The 21,853-nt window shown below is 36.5% G+C and overlaps 1 protein-coding gene across 5 annotated transcripts in view; it reads left to right on the forward strand.

Annotated features, from left to right (window-relative positions):
• KIF16B (kinesin family member 16B) overlaps positions 1-21,853 on the forward strand; it is a 148,383-nt gene that overhangs the window by 66,812 nt on the left and 59,718 nt on the right. For 4 of the 5 annotated variants that reach the window (XR_012774931.1, XM_075496885.1, XM_075496888.1 and 1 more), the window contains exons 15-23: positions 722-859; positions 5,828-5,910; positions 6,113-6,201; positions 13,095-13,127; positions 13,490-13,543; positions 15,125-16,480; positions 19,956-20,114; positions 20,961-21,063; positions 21,597-21,647. Coding sequence is in view for 3 of the 5 variants with exons in the window: in XM_075496885.1 (XP_075353000.1) it covers positions 722-859; positions 5,828-5,910; positions 6,113-6,201; positions 13,095-13,127; positions 13,490-13,543; positions 15,125-16,480; positions 19,956-20,114; positions 20,961-21,063; positions 21,597-21,647 (2,066 nt within the window). In the remaining 2 variants the exon portion in view is untranslated. The remainder of the gene's footprint in view (positions 1-721; positions 860-5,827; positions 5,911-6,112; positions 6,202-13,094; positions 13,128-13,489; positions 13,544-15,124; positions 16,481-19,955; positions 20,115-20,960; positions 21,064-21,596; positions 21,648-21,853) is intronic. The other variant, XR_012774932.1, reaches the window with a different exon arrangement.

Below are 21,853 nucleotides of genomic sequence, written 5' to 3' on the forward strand. Positions count from 1 at the left end.
TGAAGGCAGTTTCATTAAATAAACTGCATCCTTTAATTCTCAGGTGAGAGATCAAGAGTCAAATAACTTAGTTTGGTATATTTTGGGGGGTCAAAAGATCCCTAGATTAAAATTTCTATATAGATTTCATGAAACTAGTGAACTTGCTTTGCTTTGTGGTATGAAACAATACAGGTAGAGATAATCATACAGTAGTTGAAGAAGAGACAGAATGTAGCATAACTGATTGATAAAAGGCCTGAATATAACAGAACATAAGAACCTTATTTCAGCCATCCTTGTTAGTCTACAATCACAGGTTATATCCTGTCTTTCCAGATTTAAGCATGGTTGCTTTAAGGTCAAGAAGCTTTTGTTATTTCCCAGAAACAGGTCAAAAAACCTTTGTCTCTACAAATATGTAGATTTTACTTTCCTGTTTGCTATTGGAAGGAAAGAAGTATTTACTAATCTGGTGCTAAAACATAGGAGGAAAGAACGTTACACCAAAAAAAACCCAAGCCACCCAACACACTTCTCTTTCCACTACAATAAAACAATAGACAGCGTCGACATTTAAGGCATGCAGGATGTGATGAAGGAAGGAAAAAAACATTGTCCGGAATAAAGAGAAAAGATACTCTCAAATATATAGTGCAATATGTCCTTAATAAATTAATATCAGCACGCTAATCTCTTACTAGTTGTTACGAGACTAATTATGTTATTTCTTTGTATTTAGTTCTTCATGGCCTTGATTTGGAAAGTGAGCATTGCATCTTTGAAAATCTCAACGGTACTGTGAATCTAATACCACTGAATGGAGCTCAGTGTTCTGTGAATGGTATTCAGATTACAGAGGCCACACACCTAAACCAAGGTATTACCCAGTGTAATGTCATTTTTGATACAGCATCTTTTTTTTCTTTCTGGCAACAGCACTGAAAAAATCTGTGTGTATATAAATGGGTTATTGTTTAATTAATTTTAATTCCATTTCTTCTCATCTGCAGCCGAAAAAGATCAGGAGAGCCGTGGAGGTTTTGTTCTGTCAAAGAGTTGCCATGTGGTGAAAAGAAAGAGAATTCTTTACTAATTTAAGCCACTTCATAATCTTGAGTATGAATTGATAGTTACCATTTGATTTTGTTCAAAGTTTACACATAAAGTGAACTCCATGCCAGATTGCTTAGGTTGCTGTGATATTAAGAAAAAGGATATTGGTCTCTATGGGACTAAAATAATGTCCGAGACACCTCCCCCACCCCGAGCTTCAGGCCGGTCCTACTTAACTCTATTGCCAAATCCTCTTGTACAGCAGGAGATTCAGCTGGAGTATCTGTTCAGTGCAGCTGCAGGGAAATGACAAAAAGGGGGAGGCTAAAACTTATGGATGAAGTTTAGAGAATTATAATTTTAATATAAAAGCTTTAAAATCTGGAAATGGAAAAGCAGTCGGGACAGCTGGGAACAAAAGTGTATTGTGTTGGCCTGGAAAGGACTGGCTAACAAGTAAGCTGGTGAGTGCTGCAGCAGAGGTTTGGGATGGTTTATCTTCCAGGAGCACCCAAAATAACTTCCCATTTAGCGATGAGCTGAAGACCTGTTCAGGAGTGAGGCTGTGACACAGCTCAGCTGCTGAAAAGCAATGTCACTTTACGTTCCTGGAAAGAAGCTTTCAGAGTAAGCTTAGTCTAACAAAGGAAGAATGCAGTGTTGAACAAGGAAAGTCTTGAATCTTTTCTGAACTCAAACAAGTGCTTCAAAAGTCTGCTTTCAGAAAGTAAGGCTTTTTGGTGTAGAGAGAGGACATTGATTTTTGTGGAGTGTGTATTTCTTCCTGCAAAATGAGAGACGTATGCGCTTGTTTCTGTTACAGATATTGGGGGCAAAAAAAGAAAGCTCAGCCCCCTTTGTCTTATATTTGGGTAAATCCCACTGGTAAGTTGTTAGCAATAGAAACATTGACGTTAATGGCAAATAACACTGTAAACAGTAAGAATTGCAGTTGCAATGGTTCATCTTTACTTTATCCTACTGCATTTCAAAGGCGATAAAGGTTTGATGTGCCTCAGAAGAAAGTAGGAGTTTGGATGCTATTTCCCTCTTCCAGGTGTATGTAGCAACTTGATTTTTGTGCTGTGAACAGTAGAAGCATGTCTCTTTTTTTTCTCTGAGTTTCTGTCTGTCTAAGGAATTTTGCAACTCAAAAGAAGGGGAAAGGGTTGCTTTGAGTTACTAAATGGGGGGGAGCTGCATAAGCGGACCTATGCCTGTGTAACCAGACTGAGTGTGACAGAAAGATGGCCACCATGACATCAGGTGGGCAAAGCTGATGAAATAACTAGTTAAACAACTCGTGCACACACTGTGTGTCCTAGCTGTGTTAGCATTTAGTCTCACAGCATGAAGTGCCAGCCTCCTTAAATATCCGCTTTAGGTAACGCTGATTAACTGCTGATATATTTAAATGTTTCCGTTCATCATTAATAACTGTTCATTTGAAAATGAGTTAAGTTTTTAGACTGTCAGGGAGTTTAAAAAAATAAAGGCACATTAATTAATTACCACTTCCTTCTACAGCTAACTTCCAGCATTTATGAATTCTGGCTAATGTGGCCTTTTTGTGTAAATGTAACTTACTACAATATTTTTTTTATTCTTGAGAACATATGGTAGAGTTCACCCTCAGTAAGCTTGCAGGTGACACCATGTTGGGCAGGAGTTGTCGATCTGCTTGAGGGTAGGAAGGCTCTACAGAGGGACCTGGACAGGCTGGATCGATGGGCTGAGGTCAGTTGTATGAGGTTCAACAAGGCGAAGTGTCGGGTCCTGCACTTGGGTCACAACAACCCCATGCAATGCTACAGGCTTGGGGAAGAGTGGCTGGAAAGCTGCCCGGTGGAAAAGCACCTGGGGGTGCTGGTCGACAGCCAGCTGAATATGAGCCAGCAGTGTGCCCAGGTGGCCAAGAAGGCCAACAGCATCCTGGCTTGTATTGGAAATAGTGTGGCCAGCAGGACTAGGGAAGTGGTCATCGCCCTGGACTCGGCACTGGTGAGGCCGCACCTCGAATCCTGTGTTCAGTTTTGGGTCCCTCACTACAAGAGAGACATGGAGGTGCTGGAGCGTGTCCAGAGAAGGGCAACGAAGCTGGTGAAGGGTCTGGAGCAGAAGTCTGATGAGGAGCGGCTGAGGGAGCTGGGGTTGTTTAGCCTGGAGAAAAGGAGGCTGAGGGGAGACCTTACCGCTCTCTACAACTACCTGAGAGGAGGTTGTAGCGAGGTGGGTGACGGTCTCTTTTCCCAAGTAGCAAGTGATAGGACAAGAGGAAATGGCCTCAAGTTGCGCCAGGGGAGGTTTAGATTGGCTATTAGGAAAAATTTCTTCACCGAAAGGGTTGTCAAGCATTGGAACAGGCTGCCCAGGGAAGTGGTTGAGTCACCATCCCTGGAGGTATTTAAAAGACGTGTAGATGTGGCATTTAGGCACATGGTTTAGTGGTGGACTTGGCAGTGCTAGGTTTACGGTTGGACTTGATGATCTTAAAGGTCTTTTTGAACCTAAATGATTCTATGATTCTAAATTTATCCTCACCTTAAACCAAGTTTTCCAGTTTTTAGGCCAAACTGCCAACCCTTCTGGAGTTAACATAACCTCCCATTGCTTGGGGTTTTTTTTAATAGTTCATTAATAAAAAAATAACTTTTAAAAATAAAAAAGTGACTTTTAGAAGTTGGTAAGATCTTAATTATCGATACGTTTGTTTGCATAGCTCCAAAAGATTGCTCTGTGTAGATCAGAGATGCTTGAGGACATTCAACAGGTGGTGTTCTTTTATATATATACTTTTTTTTTTTTTTTTTTTTTTTTTTTTTTTGCTATGCTGTCTGGTCATTCGTATGTTGGGGTCAACCAGTTAAATTGCGAGATCAGAGCTTCACAAATTATACAGACTTTTTTGCTTATTTTTTGGTGGTGTTCTTAGTACTATCAATGTATTTGACAAACCTTTTTTCTTTACCATTTAACATTCAAGGAGAATAAGAATTGTTGCTTACAGTAAATAAACGGAAAGCAAACCCCATAGCAAATCCAGTCAGTTAATTTTCCATGATGACATTTTCACTGCATTTTGCGTACTTGCATTCTGATGGGGACCTGCATTGTACAACAGTGGAAAATTGAACCTGGTGCTTAGGAAATATTTGACTGCACGGTTTTGTCCAGACTGTTTTCCCCTAAAGAGGCTTTGATGTTGATGCTTATCTAAGTTCTATCAAGTGGGAATTAAAATTGTAGAGTTTTTCCTTAATAATAGAATAATAAAGAAATCATCACAGGATTCAGAGAAGTACTAGAAGAGAAACCTAGGAGTTGTTCATATGATCTGTCATCTGAGTTTGACTGTCATGTGTTTGCTTTTAAGCCTCTCACTCCTGTTTTCTTTTAACTTCATGAAGTTAGGAACACATATCTATAACTGTATTAATTCTGAAATTTTAATTAATTTAAGTTGCTTCTACCTAGTAAAGTAGTAAAAAATGTTTACAATTAATTATTTTTATCTTCATTTGAAAGTAACTGAAGGATTTTTAATAGAAGTCCTCACTGTCACAAAATCCCCCTCCAGGCAGCCAGCAAGAGTGGAACAGATAAATGTTTGGGACCACTGTGAGCGTATGAAGCAGTGGCAGACTAAAACCAGTTTTAGCCCCTACACTACACTACACTGGCTAAAACCAGTTTTAGCCCTACACACCTCCAAAATTGAGGTGTTGTGTACACAGCAAGAAGTGATGTTGTGGCTATAGTGCTTTTTGCTGTTTATTTGCCAGGACTGGATGACCTTATTTGGGTTGATATTCCTAATTAAGCTAATTTTAAGAGGAACATTCCTTATTAAGGACAGCATTTCATTCTCAGATGGTAAGAATTTGTTTGTAGTGAACAATCTAAGTGCAGTTTTTTCATACTGTGAGTGTAATGGAGTCTTTTTTTAAAAATGCCTCGTACCCACCGACAGATAAATGCTCGATTCTGTGGTGGTTAACTTGGAAGACTTCCATGTTATGACAGTAGTGAGACAATATACTTCTTAGTAGGAAAGTATTAATCTTGGTGCCATTGTCTTTAAAATATGATAAGAATTGCCCAGAATCTCATTATTTGTGACCTGTACCTTAACTGATTAAATACAGTAATGGATGTGCGTTGAGCAATATGAATTATTCAAGGTTCTTCCCTCAGAAAATAGGTGTTGGGTATAAAAGCCTAATAATCCCGTTTTGAGTGACAATAAACTTCAGTGCTGTTCCACATAGAGAAGACAAAGGTAAGTGAAAGTACACATTATGGACATCTGGAGCTTTCAGTGTAGGTGGATTCAAACCTGACTGCCATCAGTAGTGGATGGACAAGTTTGTCTTAGTCACATTTGTGGATGTTCCCATTGTATCTGGTACCTACTGGTGGCTTCCAAAGTAGCGCTGTTGAAGAGCATGTAGATCAAACTGGGGTGGCTGCTTCCACTACCTATATTTATTCTTTAACTGAACTGCATGAACATGATTGACCTTCATGTATGTGAACATGTGTGTTGTGGTTTGTTGTTAGGTTTTTGTTGTTGTTGTTGTTTTTTTTAAGTAGGAAGAAGAAGGAATAAACTCTATACATCAGTTAACGTAGCTGTGACTATGCATTGTTATATGTTTGAATTGTCAAAATGGATTTTCATTTTGTTCTTGCTTACTGGAAGTCTTTGCTTATATATTGTGTGTCTGAAAAATTACTTGGCATTTTCAGGTGCAGTATGTTGTCAGTGAATGGTGTGTGTTTTTCTCATCAGGTGCTGTTATATTACTTGGAAGAACCAATATGTTTCGTTTTAACCACCCCAAAGAAGCTGCTAAGCTAAGGGAAAAAAGAAAGGTGAGATTAAATCAGTGTTTGGGGAAATTTAAACCTTGTCACAATTTTCGTGTTAATATAGACATACCTTGACTGTTGTAGAATACTTTTTTTTTTATTTGCTTCACATACATTAGTTAATATTTCATCAAGTGAAACAAAATAAGAGTTTGTAAGCACAACAGTGTTTGTCTAATACGTTTATTTTATGGTCTGTTGTTAGAGCGGACTGCTGTCTTCCTTCAGCTTGTCTATGACAGATCTTTCAAAATCTTGTGAGAACCTGTCAGCGGTTATGCTTTATAATCCAGGGTGAGTATATTCTAAAATGTGACTATTAAAGTTCCAACCATTCTTCATTTTAGTGGTTTGAATGTTCCAAATGGCAGTAATAGAAAATATTTTGTTCTCAGGTTAATAGTATATGCCTGTTAAATAATGGGCTTCTGAATGAAGCCAGAACTTTTCAGAAATGTTATTTGAACTAGTGCATGCTAGAAAATGGGGCGAAGGGACACTGAGGAACTTTCCATCCTGCTTAAAACTTGCTTTTTACCTGGGTTTTCTCTACTTAAATGCACGTTTTCTCTTACTACTGCACCAGCGAACAGCCACACTGATAGATCTAACACAAAGAAAGTTGTAGTACCTGGAGTCTGGGAGACATTTGCATTATAACCAAGGCAGTTCAGCACAATAATGACATGGCAAATTTTACATTTATACTTTTTTCAGAATTACAAGTTAACTGTTTTTCCTGAGCAAAATGCATTGTAAACTGAAAATTAATGTTTTTTGAGTTCATATAATACCAATACAAGCATAAAAAGGCTGGGAAATGAATTGTCTTATGTTCTCACCTATATACCTCCTAGTAGGTGGCCAAGTTAGGATGTGGAAAACAGTTTTATTATACAGTTACAATGACATAGACTGCTTATTGTAGAGAAGCTCTTTTTAATGTTTTTACCACTGTTCTTAAAATGACTTGCAGAGAATTGACGGTGTTTTGTTCTAATTTTTTTTTTCAATAGCTAGTGCCTGTGTTTTGAATTGAGTGTGAGATGAGGCATTTTAACCACCTATGTGCTTTTGAAAAATTGGCCATAAATTGAATTACAGGCTTGGATAGTGCAGCTTTTATTCCTGAGTTTTACTGTGGGGTTGCTCTTTATCCATTAGAACTTGGGAAGATTGGACAGGTAATAATAACTTCAAGTTAAGCAATGTCTTAAATACAGTGAATATATGTAATAACACTGCTTCAAATGTGACTGTTACTCTTTTGCTACTGATCTACCTGCAGAGATCTCAAGACAGTGAGCTAGTTGCTCATAAATTAAATCTTTTTTCAGAGATGAAAGAGAAGGTCAAAGAAGTATATGTATATTTTTCTGTTTCTTTAGCTTTTCAGATAGTTTGATCTAAAAACTTCTACTGACAGTTGCTAGTATTATATTTTCTGTGGGCTGGGGAAGGGTCCTAGCTGTTCTTTGTTACCTCTGGTTATTGATCAGCTACAGTGGGCTTTTCCCTGACTAATAATGTTACTCTGTTACACTACTGTTATGAATAATTACATTATACTGCACAGTACTGACCTTGACTTTGCAGTTAGCATAGAGTAGGACAGATTGTTTCAGCTTTGCCTCACTTCTAGTCTTTCAGATTTGCAGCAAAATATAATGGCATGGGCAAGGCTCAGTTGAAGGTAGGCTTAAGAATGATTCCCTGCCCAAGCAGTTCATACTGTCTTCAGATAATGCCGAACTGTGTCTTATAGAGAGGATTTTTCCTGTGACCCTTATTTAAAAAAAAAAAAGAAAAAAAAAGAAAAAAAAGTTTTGAGTGTTACTTGATTGTCTCTATGATGGAGTAGATTGCAGCAAATACTTCTTTTTTTCCCCTAATATATTTTGCAGAATATAGCTTCTTTTTTCCTTATCAGTTCTTCAAACATCTTGCCTTGCTTTCCTGGAAATCAAACAGTATGAATAATATAATTAAGTTATCAATGCGTGCAGCAAGTTTTAGAAACACTACCATTTTTCCCATCTAACATTTCTTGTAACTTTTATTTTTCTTTCTTGGGCGTGATTACGAGAGTGCTGTTGCTGTTGAAATTGAGGATAAGATTAGGTGAAATACTCTTCATATTCCTGAACACTTTCATGCTTGTGTTTCATTAGACTATAAACTACGAGCAGAGGGTTAATTATTGAATGCAGACTAGCAGGAGAATATCAATTAATCTTTGTGAACTGGCTTGCAGGAATAGATATTTTGTGCTGCTTAATTTGTAAACACAGAAAGGATTATGCTTAAGGCTCACATTACAGGAAGAATGCAGATCTGCATGACTGTCGCTTCTCTGTGAGGAATAAAATCTGTCTGAGGTTGTTCCATAGTTATGTACATACGTTTTTCTAAGCGAGGAAGCTCATGGTTGCATATTCCTAATTTAACTCTTACCCCTATCTTTAGATGCTTTAACTATGTTTAAAACAGTAGATGCCATACCTAATAATACACGTTGCCCACACAGTGCAGAGGCAGGTATTGTCCTAATAGATCAGTGATTAAAAAAAAACCAAACCAAACAAACCCAACCAAACAAAAAACCAAACAACCACAAAACCCCAAAAAACCCACCACCACCAAAAAAACCCCCCAAAAAACCCAAAACGTCAAATATGACTGTTTTTACTGCTTTTATGACTGCTGCAAAGAGAAAGTAGGCTCTGTAGTTCGCACTGCAGTTCTGAGCCCTGATCTTACAAATCAGTAGAAGAAAGCATCTTCCATAATTGATGCATCTTTATGGACGGCAATTTGGCAACAGCAGCTTTTCAGCTTAGGCTGGGGTTCCATGACAATTTTAAATTTATTTATGTTGATGCTAACGCTGTTTTATTTCCATCTCCTTCTTTGTGAGAGCACTGGGGTTTTTCTGATCATGTGGTGCACTTGTCCCAAAGAGGTAATTCTGCAGAAAGTGTTACTTGAAGGGGAACACGTGGCTGGGGTAAATTCAAGTTAAAGGAAAGAATACGTTTTGAATAAAGCAGACCCCAAGCATTTAGGCCTTAGTAATAATTCAAAGCCAATAGCATCATATTCGTAAAGAGTTAGACGACTTGCAGAATGCTTGAGCTCTGTACTTCCAGCCAGGAATGCTATTTAGCAAGTGCAGTGCTGCAGTGGTTATTCTTCTGAGTGGTGACTGTGTTCAGCCTGGGTAAAGCATTCAATAATTCTGATCTCTGGGTATCAAAGGCAGGGTAATTGTAGCCAAGGTGTTAGGTGGGGGTGAGCATCTTGCTTTCTGGAAAAGTGCAGATGGAAAAGAATATCCTACACTAAATTTGGGTTGGATTTTTTTTTTTTTCCCCATCAGGATCAATCTAAGATGTGGTCCTTTGGTATGACCCTTTATTACAATAGTTTGTAGTATCAGTTTCTAATAACATAATGGTATACTGCCCACCAGCAGGGTAGATCTAGATTCAGTAGCTGTCCCTCTGTTGTTTGGGGGTTTTTTGTGCAACTTCTGTAGCTGACTAGCATTCTGCCTATTGTTAATTTAGCACTTTCAAGACCCCCTTTTCTTCCAGTTTCAGTATTGATAACCTAAACGCTGGCAGCTAAATTTGCAATTTCTGTAGGTTGCAATAAACAGCTTCTAAGATCTAGCATCTTTAGAAATCAATGGCAGAAGAGCCTGTGGGGTATTACCTTCAGTTGTTGTGAAAGCAGATAAATGATGGATCTTGCTTACTGTATCTTTCCCATGTGAAAAATCAGTGTTATCTTTAATTGTGTTTTCAGATGGGTGGTCTTTGTGTGTAGCTTTTGTTGTGTGTGTGTGCATGTGTGTTTTGGCTGTTGATTTCCCATGTGTGGAGATAGTTGCATAAAATTTTGGCTTAACATGCAAAATTCCTTGTTCTGCTTATTCCCAGTCTTTGTTTTTAATCTGGTGTCGTGCAACACTGCTTCAGATAATAAGCTTTGGATAAAACAGAATTTTGCACATAGATTTATGCTGCAGATTTTGTTTGTGGACCTTTTGTAAGCTACATTATACTGTAACTCTAAAACCACTCATGAGAAACCTTGGTCTTCTCATGGATTTAGCATGGGGATTTTTTTTTTTTCTTTTAAAATTAATCTCATAAACTGGGCTACTGAGCGGCATTGTAACATCTTTGTAGTCCTGCCAGTACTTGGTCTTTCCTAATAGATGTAGTACCAGATAGCACTTTGTGCTGTGTAAATTAAGCTATTGTAGTACTGTGCTAGTAGAACTGACTTACTTTCTCTGCAGCTTATCTGCACTGCTCTTATCACTAGATATGCCACGTTTTCCAGGAAAATGGTGACTATGTAATGCAACACTGATCAGATTAAGTTCCTTTGTGGTAGATCTACAAAAGGAGGAGTGGATTCTAGTCGTTAATATCTGTATGTTTCTTTCTTTTTCATTTCAAGCTAATATTTTTTTTTTTCTGTTCACAGTAGTCTTCACATTAATAAAGGGAGTAGAGGTTATGTGAAAAAGATTTTTATTACAGATAGACTAAACGGGAAAACATCAGTCTCGCATCTGTGCTTTGTAAAACTGGCAGTGATTTGTTATAGCCGGTGATTTTTTTGGTGATGCTGAGATTTTCTTTTTGACTAGTTAAAGAGCCAAGGTTTCTGCAGTCATTGACAGCCTGTCCTGCCTCCCTGGATTCTCTCCTGTCCTGAAATAACTTTGAACTCATAACCAGTTTGAAGCAAATACTGCTGAGGTAATGGTCTCTAAAGTGGTGAATTCCTAAATATATTGAGAAAATAGGCAGCCAGCTAAGGAAGACAGGCATCATTATTACCCCTGCAGAAATAAAGGCTGCAGCGTGAGTGCCTTTGATAGAGAAGAGGCACTGTGAATAACCCCGTGGGTAGGAGAGCCTTCAGCGGCAGACCTTCTTAGGCACCACCAAATCTGCATAGCAGCAAAACGCCAGGCTGCGTTAGCCCTTCTCTTCATAGGGGAATTTACTTGTCTAAAATGCATTAAACGTGCATTTTTAAAACAGCGAGGTGTAGCGTTTGGAAGCTGTTGATTGGGGTGTTGATGATGATGATCCGTATTTGGCTTTGGGAAATAGCCATTCTCACTGAAGAAAGAACCATTTCTGCATAGTTCATTCCTCCTTCCTCAACAACTTTTTGAGCACCACCAGCTTCATTTCAGTGTAAGGTAAAACTGATTGTCGTGACACCAGTGTTGAAGGTATTAGAGACACTTCCTCAAAGAGAAAATTGGTTTTCACCACTGACCTGTTTTTATATCAGACTGATGGCTATGATGGCTCATTTTCCTTGTATCAGATCTCAGTGAAAAGCTGGTTACCATTTTTATGAGTATATAAAAATGTTTGCCAAATTACGTGTTTTATAGGACAGTCAAAATATCAAAAGAGTTTTGCTCTGGGTTTTGCACATTATGTTAGCTGATCCGAAACATTTTACTTCATTATGGCTTAACCAGGCATGGGGATACTTGTAAATCATCTTTGCCAGCTGTCTAAGCAAAGATGGTCTACATCTGACAGCACCCAACGGACATCTGCATTTCCGCAGACCAGAGCTATGTTCCCCAGGGTCTATATTATTTTGGACTGAAGCAATGATGAATATAGTGGTGTTTGTCAGCCAAGCACTAGGTAAGAAGTGATAACTAACAGCTATGAATTCCAGAGGCAGACCGTAGCCAAAGCAAGGGCTTTTGAGGTATAGCTTAAAAAAAAAAGGGGGGAAGGGGGGGAGTGCATGGTAACCATTAAATTAAACTTTTGCTTTCTGAAGGTCCCTTAAGATTGCTTTTTGTTCTCTTTGCATAACTTCGTGGATTTTGCATTGCTGCTACAGAAATTCTGATAAAATTAAAAATACTAAGTTGTTGTCATCTCTCCTTGTGCTGTAATGTTGAGATAGTGCCCAGAAGTGCCCATCCTAGACAGTCTTAATGCAAATGTAAAGGGGCTCTTGGTGAGACGTTTACATGAAGGCTCCAGATGTCTGGAGTTGTGTATTTAAAAAAAAAAAATCTACATTTGCTAATCTCTTAGGCATTATAGAAGGTATTTTTTAAAAATGAATTTGTGAGAAATAGGGAAAAATGAAACTTGTTAAACTAGTCTTTCTCCAGTATTGCAGAGGTTAGAAAGATGCTTCTTGAGCATGTGGTAATCAAAGTTCATTTAAATTGCCCTATAAACACTAGATTATTGGTGTATTTTTTTGCATGTTTCCAAGGGCAATTATTTTTTGTTGTATGCATTTGTATGATTTTTAGAAAGAAAGATTAAAAATACCTTATTTTTAAAAAAACCTGTCTACATAGTTGTGGCCATGATATCTTAAACTGCAGTTTGTCAAATACTTGAAGTTAACTTGTGGTGCAGTCTTGCGTTTTTTCAGTGTTTATGGACTATCTCACTAACCTGCAAACTCCTTAAGCTGTAGCAGGCCTGAAATAACTGGATATTTGTGTATTTGGTTGAATATTTCAGTCCATATATAGGTTCTCTATGCTTTTTTAATATTTATTTTGAAAAATTTCCTTAAAAAACCATAAATCTTTCAAAGGAAATTAAAAGAAGATAAAGACTTCTGTACAACTGTAATAAGAGCTGATATTAAAAATGATATAAAATACTCTCCCATAATTTTTCAGGCCCGTATCAAACTAAATACATTAAAATCTCAAAATATTTTGGAGAAATGGGTTTGAATTGTGTTCTGTGCTTGAATGTTGCACTTCGCAGGAATTTGAGGTTTTTCAACCCCACTGATTACATCATAGTAATATTTGAGGTTTTTTCTTTTTATTGGGAGGAAAAGGAAGAACTACAAGCATGCTGTAGCATAGTTTTGAAGATCTTTCCCTTCTCGGAAGTGGCCAAGTTAATAAACCATAGAAGAGGAGCATCGATATAGCTAGCATTGGCATCTGAAAAACGTGTTTAGAAAGAATAATTATTTAAATTTTACTTTTGAGTTGTAATGTGACAAATGTTCTATGAATCTAACCAATTTAACCTCTAATAGAACAAACTGTTGTTGACTTTAAAATATTCTGTACCGCTAATATGTTTTTTCTATCAATTCCTTTCTTAATTGATCGCTCTGTTTCCCCCTGCCTCCCATGGCAGTCTTTTCCCTGTAAAAGGACCGATCTGTCTAAGGTAGAGAAATTCAATTTCTATGTATTGATTGCCATGTCCGCATGTAGTTAACTTGCAGAGGCTATGCTAATTATTTATCTGTCTTGTTTAACTTTACTTTTTAAATATTCCCCCCCCGCCCCCCGAAATGAATTTACTTCTCTGTTTGTACTTGTGTCAGACAGCATGATATCTAATTTGTAACCCTAACGAAGGAAATATTTTCTGTTATTGTAGAAAGTAGTTTTTTATAAAACTCTTGATTTGTACTATTGTTACAATCTTCTAAACAGACACTGAATTGCATAATTTCTTCCTATTTTTTGTGATACTCAGGAAATAATACCTTTTTTACTGTGTGGTTTTTTTTTTTTTTAAATCAGGCTAGAATTTGAGAGGCAACAACGAGAGGAGCTTGAAAAATTAGAAAGTAAAAGGTAACATTCTCTGCGGTCTTTATGTGTGTGTATATATATATATACCTCTTGTAGACTCATTTAAATCATTAATTTGGAAACACAGTGTTACTCAGCAACCAGAGGATCCTGATATAAATAATTTTATTTTGTTTTGTCTTCTATGAAGATTTTGCTTATTTTCTTGAACTGTTCATTCTTATTGATTAGTAACAGATAGGCAAGCTGAATTGTAGCTAACTGTGATCTTTAGCAAAGAAAATACCAAACACAAAGGTATGAGGAGGGTAGATTATACAAATGTAATATATTACTCTTGCTCTTAATTTTCATGATATTATTTTAAAAGATGGCAAATTACATTCTTTTTTCAGATCTTTTTTGTTATGGTTTAGTTGCCTTTGGATTGAATCTTGATTGGAAAAACTCATGTTATAAACTCTTCTTCTCTTAAATAAAACTGTAGTGCTGGTATGGGCATACCAGTCATTCTTACCAGAACATTATTTCAAAATCAGTTTGAAGTACAAATGAAAGTATTGTGCTCAGCTGGCAAACTGAGCTGACTCTTCTGGCTGATCATACGTGCTAAGATTTTTAGAAGTAATAGCTCTAACCTCATTGCAGATCACAGCATTGACTAGATTCATAAACTGAAAGACACTTTCTGCCATCTCAGCTTTAGACTGCTTGCTCCATTTTGAAAGAGCTGTTTATACAGTTGGACTAAGTTAAGTAAACTCAGGAAAACCCTGAAACTCTGAAGCATTAGAAGATGTTATTCAGAAAATGATGCAACAGAATCACTGATATTTACGTTCTTTGTTATGTGGATAGGATTTGAATTCAGATTGCGCCAAAGTTGCTTTGCTCGTGCTTTAATTTATCTGACTAACTTCTTACAAAATAACCAACCGAATTGGCAAGGTTGTCTCTACATGTATTCAGGCGATTGTATTATGAGGATAATGGTGACCTTCAAGTCTCAGTCTGTCCTCATTTGGAATGCACTAGAACCTTTAAAAGAGAGATTGCACAGGACAGAATAATTTGTCTTAAAGTAATTTCTCTCTCAAATCCATCTGTTCCTAATCTTATAATCCTGTTTATCAATAATTCAGTTGGGTTCACCTAAAGAGAAGACATTGTTTTAATTCATCTGTTGGCTTAAATTTGGTAAGGCAAATTTCTAATCAAGTCCTTTTATACAAGTTTGTGTATTTGAGAATGTATGTATGTATAAAAATATATATACATTCACTCTTCACTGTGTGCATGGAAGTGCTCTATCTATTGGATTTGACAGAACTAATACAGTCTAATTTTCTACTAACATAAGTGCAATATGTGTTCCTATAACTTCATATATCCACAACTTTTTATGTTGAAATAGACTAAATTAATCTCTCTACCATTTGCCTCATGCGTAAAGTCACTTCTAAGCACTATAAGATCTTAACCTGTGGCAAAACAAAACTATTAAAAAAGAAACTTATATATACTGCAAAATCCTCGTCCAAACCTTTTTAAATTCTAAGGGATATGTTGTCTTTTGGAAAAAAAGGAAAGTTTGAAATACTGCATGTAATTGTTTTACTGTAGGAAACAAATAGAAGAGATGGAAGAAAAACAAAGATCTGACAAAGCAGAACTTGTAAGAATGCAGCAAGAAGTAGAGTCACAGCGCAAAGAGACAGAAATAGTACAGCTGCAAATTCGAAAACAGGAAGAGAGTCTGAAACGGAGAAGTGTGCACATTGAGAGCAGGTTAAAGGATTTGCTGGCTGAAAAAGAAAAATTTGAAGAAGAGAGATTACGGGAACAACAGGAGATAGAACTTCAAAAGAAAAAGCAGCAGGAAGAAATTTTTGCCCGGGTCAAAGAGGAGTTGCAGCGACTACAAGAACTTAATCATAATGAAAAAGCAGAGAAAATGCAGATTTTCCGTGAACTAGAAAAACTTAAAAAGGAAAAAGATGAACAGTATATTAAGCTGGAATCAGAAAAAAAGAGACTTGAAGAACAAGAAAGGGAGCAGGTGATGCTGGTGGCACATCTAGAAGAACAGCTTCGAGAGAAGCAGGTCATGATAGAGCTCCTGAAGAGAGGGGACGTACAAAGAGTTGAAGAAGAGAAAAGAGACCTTGAAAATATTAGAGAATCTCTTTTGAAAGTCAAGGAAGCCCGATCTGAAGGTGATGAAAACTGTGAAGAGTTAGAAAAAGCACAGCATGATTTCGTCGAGTTTAAAAGGAAACAACTGGAACAGCTGACTATTTTGGAAAAAGATTTAGTTCAACAAATGGATCACCTAGAAAAGGAAATAGCAGATGAAAAAAGAGCTCTGGAACACTTAAAATTTGCACGTGAAGAACATCTAAATATCAAGAGAGATGATGAAAACTTTGTGGATGCTGTACTCAAGGCTGAAGAAGTTGACAAGGTAAAGCCAGCAGAGTACAGGCTCCAATCTAAAGTACGCCAGCTTGAGTACCTGAAGAGTAATCATTTGCCAGCTCTGCTGGAAGAAAAACAAAGAGCTTCTGAAGTCCTTGACAGGGGCTTGTTAGGGTTAGATAATACTCTCTATCAAATAGAGAAAGAAATAGAAGAAAAAGAAGAACAGCTTGCCCAGTATAGAGCTAGCACAAATCAGCTGCAGCAGCTTCAGGAAACCTTTGAATTCACAGCCAATGTAGCTCGTCAGGAAGAAAAGGTTCGGAAGAAGGAAAAAGAAATCCTTGAATCAAGGGAAAAACAGCAGAGAGAGGCGCTGGAGCAAGCTGTTGCTAAGTTAGAAAGGAGGCACTCTGCTTTGCAACGTCGTTCGACGATAGACTTTGAAATTGAAGAGCAGAAACAGAAGCTTGCCACCTTGAACAACAGCTGTAGCGAACAGGCAGGTCTACAGGCTAGTCTAGAAGCTGAGCAGAAAGCCCTTGAACAAGACCGAGAACGGTAAGTGTTGTGGTAGCTTCCATTTATTAGAGCCTATCCAGAAAAAGTGAATCATTTTATACCTTAGATGTTGAGAGAGCGGCTTGTTCTGTGTCCCAGTATTTGAGTTTCTTGATGAGTTTCAAGTAGTTTACCCAAAATTGAAACTCTGTATTGCTTTTTAAAGGATTCTTGCTCGCTCACTGATTTCTGTTGTGTTCAGATCCTTATCCCATCCTCAGCAGTATAGTATTTGCATTAGCCGTCACAGTACTTAAATAAATTGTTTTACCTATTTAGAAAGCTCAGCCAACCTTATGTTCTGCCCTTACAAAACCATGTACCATCTAACAACTTTTAAAATATTGATGTGTAACATTTTGTTTCTTTATTGGTAACAAGCTAGATGTTTGTTCAAGGTTTGGAGACTGATAGTTACAGTAGACTGCCAGCTGTCTCTCTTAACTGATGATGTACTGAACACTTCTGGTATTCAAAGTAAACAGGTGTAATGTTGAATTTTTTGTTATTGGTTTCAGGGCTAAATAAAATAGACTAGCCATATATCCATGTAAAATTGACATTGGTTTTTACGCTTATTGGAAGATATACAGAGGCTTTAATACAGCCCTATGTGGTGACAAACCGTTTTAGGTTCACAAGCAATATCATCAGTTATACACGTGGTATCTGGTAGCATAACATTCAGCTTAAGTATGGGAGGCTCAGCGAAAAGTGATTCAGGTAAGGAAGGATCTTTCTATGTGGAAGAAGAAGAAGAAATATTTTGTTTTATTTTTGGCCTGAGCAAAAATCCATTGGGATTAATGCATTTAATGCATGCAGTATGGAAAAAGAGCAGAATTGCCATTTTTAAATGTGTTGTCTGATTTGCTAATACTAGAGCTTTAAAACCTGTGATTATTGGTGAAACAATGAAGTGTTTTTTCTTGAGGTAGCATTTGTCATTTAGTTTTTTAATATTCCACTAATTATCTCACTCTTCTTTCATAAGCCCTTCGAACAGGTGCTTGATTAGAAAAACCACCTAAAAAAGAAACTTGCCTATAGCCAAATTGAAGAGCTCTTCTGTGTCCTTTTCCTTTTAAACCATTATCAGAAGAGAATAGTTCCTTTCTATACTCTGTGTAGACATCACTTTTTCAACATTTAGAGCTACATTGTGTGGATTTTAGTTAAGCATTTTCAATACTGATTTATCATTTTGTTGTGGATATTGCCATTATTTTCCATAATTGTCTTGAACATAAAATCTTATTTTCTACACTAAGCATATCGCTTGACTAAAGTCAGCTATAAACAACTGGAGGCTCCACAAAAATAGACAGCTTAACCCTCAAGAGATTGCTGGGTAGAGTGATAAGTAGAAAAAATATGTCGTCAGCTACAAGACTGAGGTTTGGAAAAGATACCAAGAAGTGAAAAGCTCCCCCCCCCCCCCCCCCCCTTGTTTTTTTCTTGTTTACTTTAAAGTCCTCTTGCACAAACTAAATAAAACTTTGAAGTCTTTCAGTGAATCGCCCAGGGGCCTGAATAATTCAATTCAGAATGTTTTTATGAATGTTGAGGCAGAAGAAAATCTTAAGATACATGATAGTATGTTAAATATTTCAGGCTACTTATTGCTCTTGTGTTTAAGTTTACACTTCACAGTACACAGCGTCTTGGGCGCTATAGTAAGCATAGGAATTGTATATGTTCCTTACTGTTTATCTAGATACCATTATATGATGATGTGCTCTGGTTCAGATCAGTGTTAGCTCTCTGAAAATGTTTAAATGCAATATTCATTTGAAATGGTCTATGAGTGTAAGTCCATCATAACTGGATAAAATGTTTTTTTTTCCAGTTTGAATAATATGTTAGCTCAAATTCTTTCACCTACAGGGATGACGCCCAAAACAATAATTTGAAGTTAACGTATACTAGAATAATGAATACACATTTTTTCTTTACTGGCAGAGGTTTGTGGCAATAGAATGAACATAAAGCAACTTTAGTCATCTTTGCGACAATGGGATGTATCGCTTAAAAGTGGCAAGGTGCAGTTTAGTGTACTTACTGGTGGATGCATCATACAGCTGGATAAGTTTATAGCTATAAGAAGTGATATCTTTTGATAGTAGGATGTTTACAAGTCAAGAGATAAGCTTTGTTCCTTTAATGTAATTCTGATTTTTGTGGTTAAATTGATTTTCCATAGATGCAAACACTCTCCTATATCCATCAGCCATCTCCCATCCACTTTCCCTCAGGATGCAAGATTGTTTTGCTGCTAATCAAAAGAAACAGATGGCTTCTGGCAGTGCTGCAAAAAGTACTCTAAAAACGAAGTAACAATTCAGCCTGCTTTACTCCAGCCTAAGCCTCGGCATTCATCATCTCTTTAATTTTCTGTTTTAACCTCCAGGATGGAATAAAGTAGTTGTAGCATTGTACTTCAATTTAGATATGTGCAATTGTGGGATAAGTGGTAGAATCCCAACTTTGCATAGTTTTCCCTGCTTTTGCAGGAACTTTTTTCTTTTATTCTTTAATTTTCAAGTAACCTCTGGAAAAACAATTACTTTTAGAGACAAAAGTTGTAATGGAAATGGGGAAGATTATTACTGTGTTACTAATCTAATCTCAACTACATTGCAAATGAAAAGTGTGTTCTGCAGATTACTTTGTTATAATATAGTTTAATTTGACTAAGTGATAAATATTGCAAGAAGTGCTTCTTATTTTATATGAGATGCCTCAGGCATTTTCACTCAAAAATATGGTATCCAATTTTACATATTCTATTCTGTGCATAAATCTGGCTGGTATGAAATTTATTTGTTAAAGAAAGTGAGTAGGTTTCCATTTCAAAAGGTGATTTATTAGGTAGATACAAAAGAAAACATCTAGTATTTATTTTATAAGTAAACTTTCAAATATATATATATATATACAGACAGAAGGAATAACAGGAAAATAAGACGTATATGTAGAGTACACAATTTAAAGATTTTCTTATAGATAACGTTTTGCCATATCGTTGTTTTAGGTTGTCTTTGGTTTTTTTGATTAGTGCTGTATTTTGAGTTTTTAATCCTCCCTCCCGTTTATTCATTTACTTCACACTGGAAGCTAATAACTGAGGTCATTGATAGAGTTCTGTAATGAGAAAAATTTATTCAAGTGATCCTAACAGATAGGTTAAGTCTTATGAATTAATATTTAATGTGCTGAGTTAGATACCTTTTGCATTGGAAGTTATTGAAGTTGTTTTATTTAACTTAATACTACTGTTGTAATGTGTTTTTGAGCTGTCTCTGTTTTCCTATCTAAATGTGCTTAAAGAACAATTACAATTTTTATATCTTCATAAATATTAATACCTACAATCTTACATACATGTATCCCAGTGTAAGTACAGTACTTCCCATAAGAACTATTGGAATCAACTGTAAAACAAAGCGAATTACATTTTAAGATCTCTTTATAGCCTGGACCAGGAAATTCAGCAGCTGAAGCAAAAAATATATGAGGGTGATGGTGGGCAGAAAGGAAATCATGGAACGTTAGAAGAGAGACTCTCCCATACCACTTCCCCTACCAGCCCAACAAAGCCACAGCCACCCACTGCTCCGCTAGTTGATGATAGGTAGGTAACCTGCATTTCTGCAATATTTTGATATGAATGCAAACAATAGCTTCAGAAAAGAAATATTTTAAAAGATCGTTCTGCTGGGGTTGGATTGTAATTAAATACTGTAATTGTACTTAAAGACTAGTGGGGAAATAAAATTAATTTGCTGTAGTTTACTTTAAATAACCAACAGGATAATCTGTTGTTCCTGTGCAGTTTGTTTTAGAATAGAGGTTTGTGAAACTGTAGGCTTAAATGTATTTAAATTGGTTTTGTATTTACAGTTACTTGTCTATATGGTATTGCTTTATACACACTTAAAGCAACAAAGTAAATGAAATTGTCTTAAGCCTTTTTTAGTAGGGCAGCTGGCTGGTATCACTTAAAATCTATTTCCTCTCTGTTCTTTTTACAGTTATAGATGCAGTTGTTAGTATCAACTCTTGGAACATTCCTTCTGTTTGAAGATCAAACCTTTGTTAGCCGGAGTTGCTGATATTGCAAAAGTGATAAAAGCAAACCATTAAGTGACTAAAGATGCAACTCCAGCCTTCTATTTCTTCTTCATCGCTCTTACCCTCAGTGCCACTTGTATGTAGAGCTGTACGCATAGCAGTGGCTTAACCTGTGGTCCATTAAATTCTCTAATTGTGATAACAAATTGTTAACCTTTGCCTGTTAAATGAACACTTGCTCAGAAGTCCATGTTCGTTAAGGAGGAATAAAATTGGTCTAACATTAGAGCCTGCCAATTAAGAGTTGTGCAGTACTTAGAGTTCATAAGCGTTTCAAAGAGCCCTTTAGCCTGTCTTGATTTTTATCTAAGAGTATACTTTTTTTTTATTTTTCTATATTTTGAAGGATAAATGCCTTTATTGAACAAGAAGTGCAGAGAAGGCTCCAGAACATTCATCGTAAAGCTGAGGATAATGATAGCCTGTCCTGGTCTACAGAAAGTTTAAAGGTGAGCAAAGATGGGTAGGAAATCCTGACCGTCGATGCACCATGTATAACCACTGATTTAGTTTTGTTGTTTGATAATTTTCATGTTTTCGTACGTTTACTTAATTTCAATTTACCAAAAAAGTAAACAGTAAATCAAGGATATCAGTTTTAGATTTTGCTCATCTTTTTTTCCCAGTGGCTGCTTTATAGTGTATTCCATGTTTTTGCAGGGAAGAGTGTGTAAATGCCAATACGAAGCTTGCAGATAAAATAAAATTCTTCATTTATGTCTGTAAAACACACTGATAAAATTCTGTCCAGAAGAACGGTAATCGTTTATACTTGCAAACAAATGCTCGTTTAAAAACTGGTCATCTAATTCATCCAAACACTGGGTTGATTGATTTCTAAGCCAGTGGTTTAATAAATATCAATAAGAAAATAGTTATTTTTGGCTATTAAAAGAATGTCTCTTCCTATAAATACTTTTGAATGAACTTCTACAAGAAAGGCACTCTTTTTAATAATCACCTGTACCTTTTTTGTTCTTAGGATAATGAGAGGCTTAACAATGGCACTGTTCAACGCAAGCTGAAGTATGAGGTAGGTCATAATTTGTCAGAATGAAATGGTTGTCTTAAATTATGGCATGCCCTGTAATTAAATTTCTTAATGTTTAGCTGCATAATTAGAATTTTGAATTCACAGTGAGATTAATGGCTAGTATAGACAGCAATGTATTTTGCCAGCTGGAATTAAAGTGATTTTTTTCAGATTGGGCATAGCTTTTTCCTTATTTGAAAGGTGTG

Source organism: Mycteria americana, chromosome 3, assembly GCF_035582795.1.
Source record: "Mycteria americana isolate JAX WOST 10 ecotype Jacksonville Zoo and Gardens chromosome 3, USCA_MyAme_1.0, whole genome shotgun sequence".
In the NCBI taxonomy this organism is placed as follows: Eukaryota; Metazoa; Chordata; class Aves; order Ciconiiformes; family Ciconiidae; genus Mycteria; species Mycteria americana.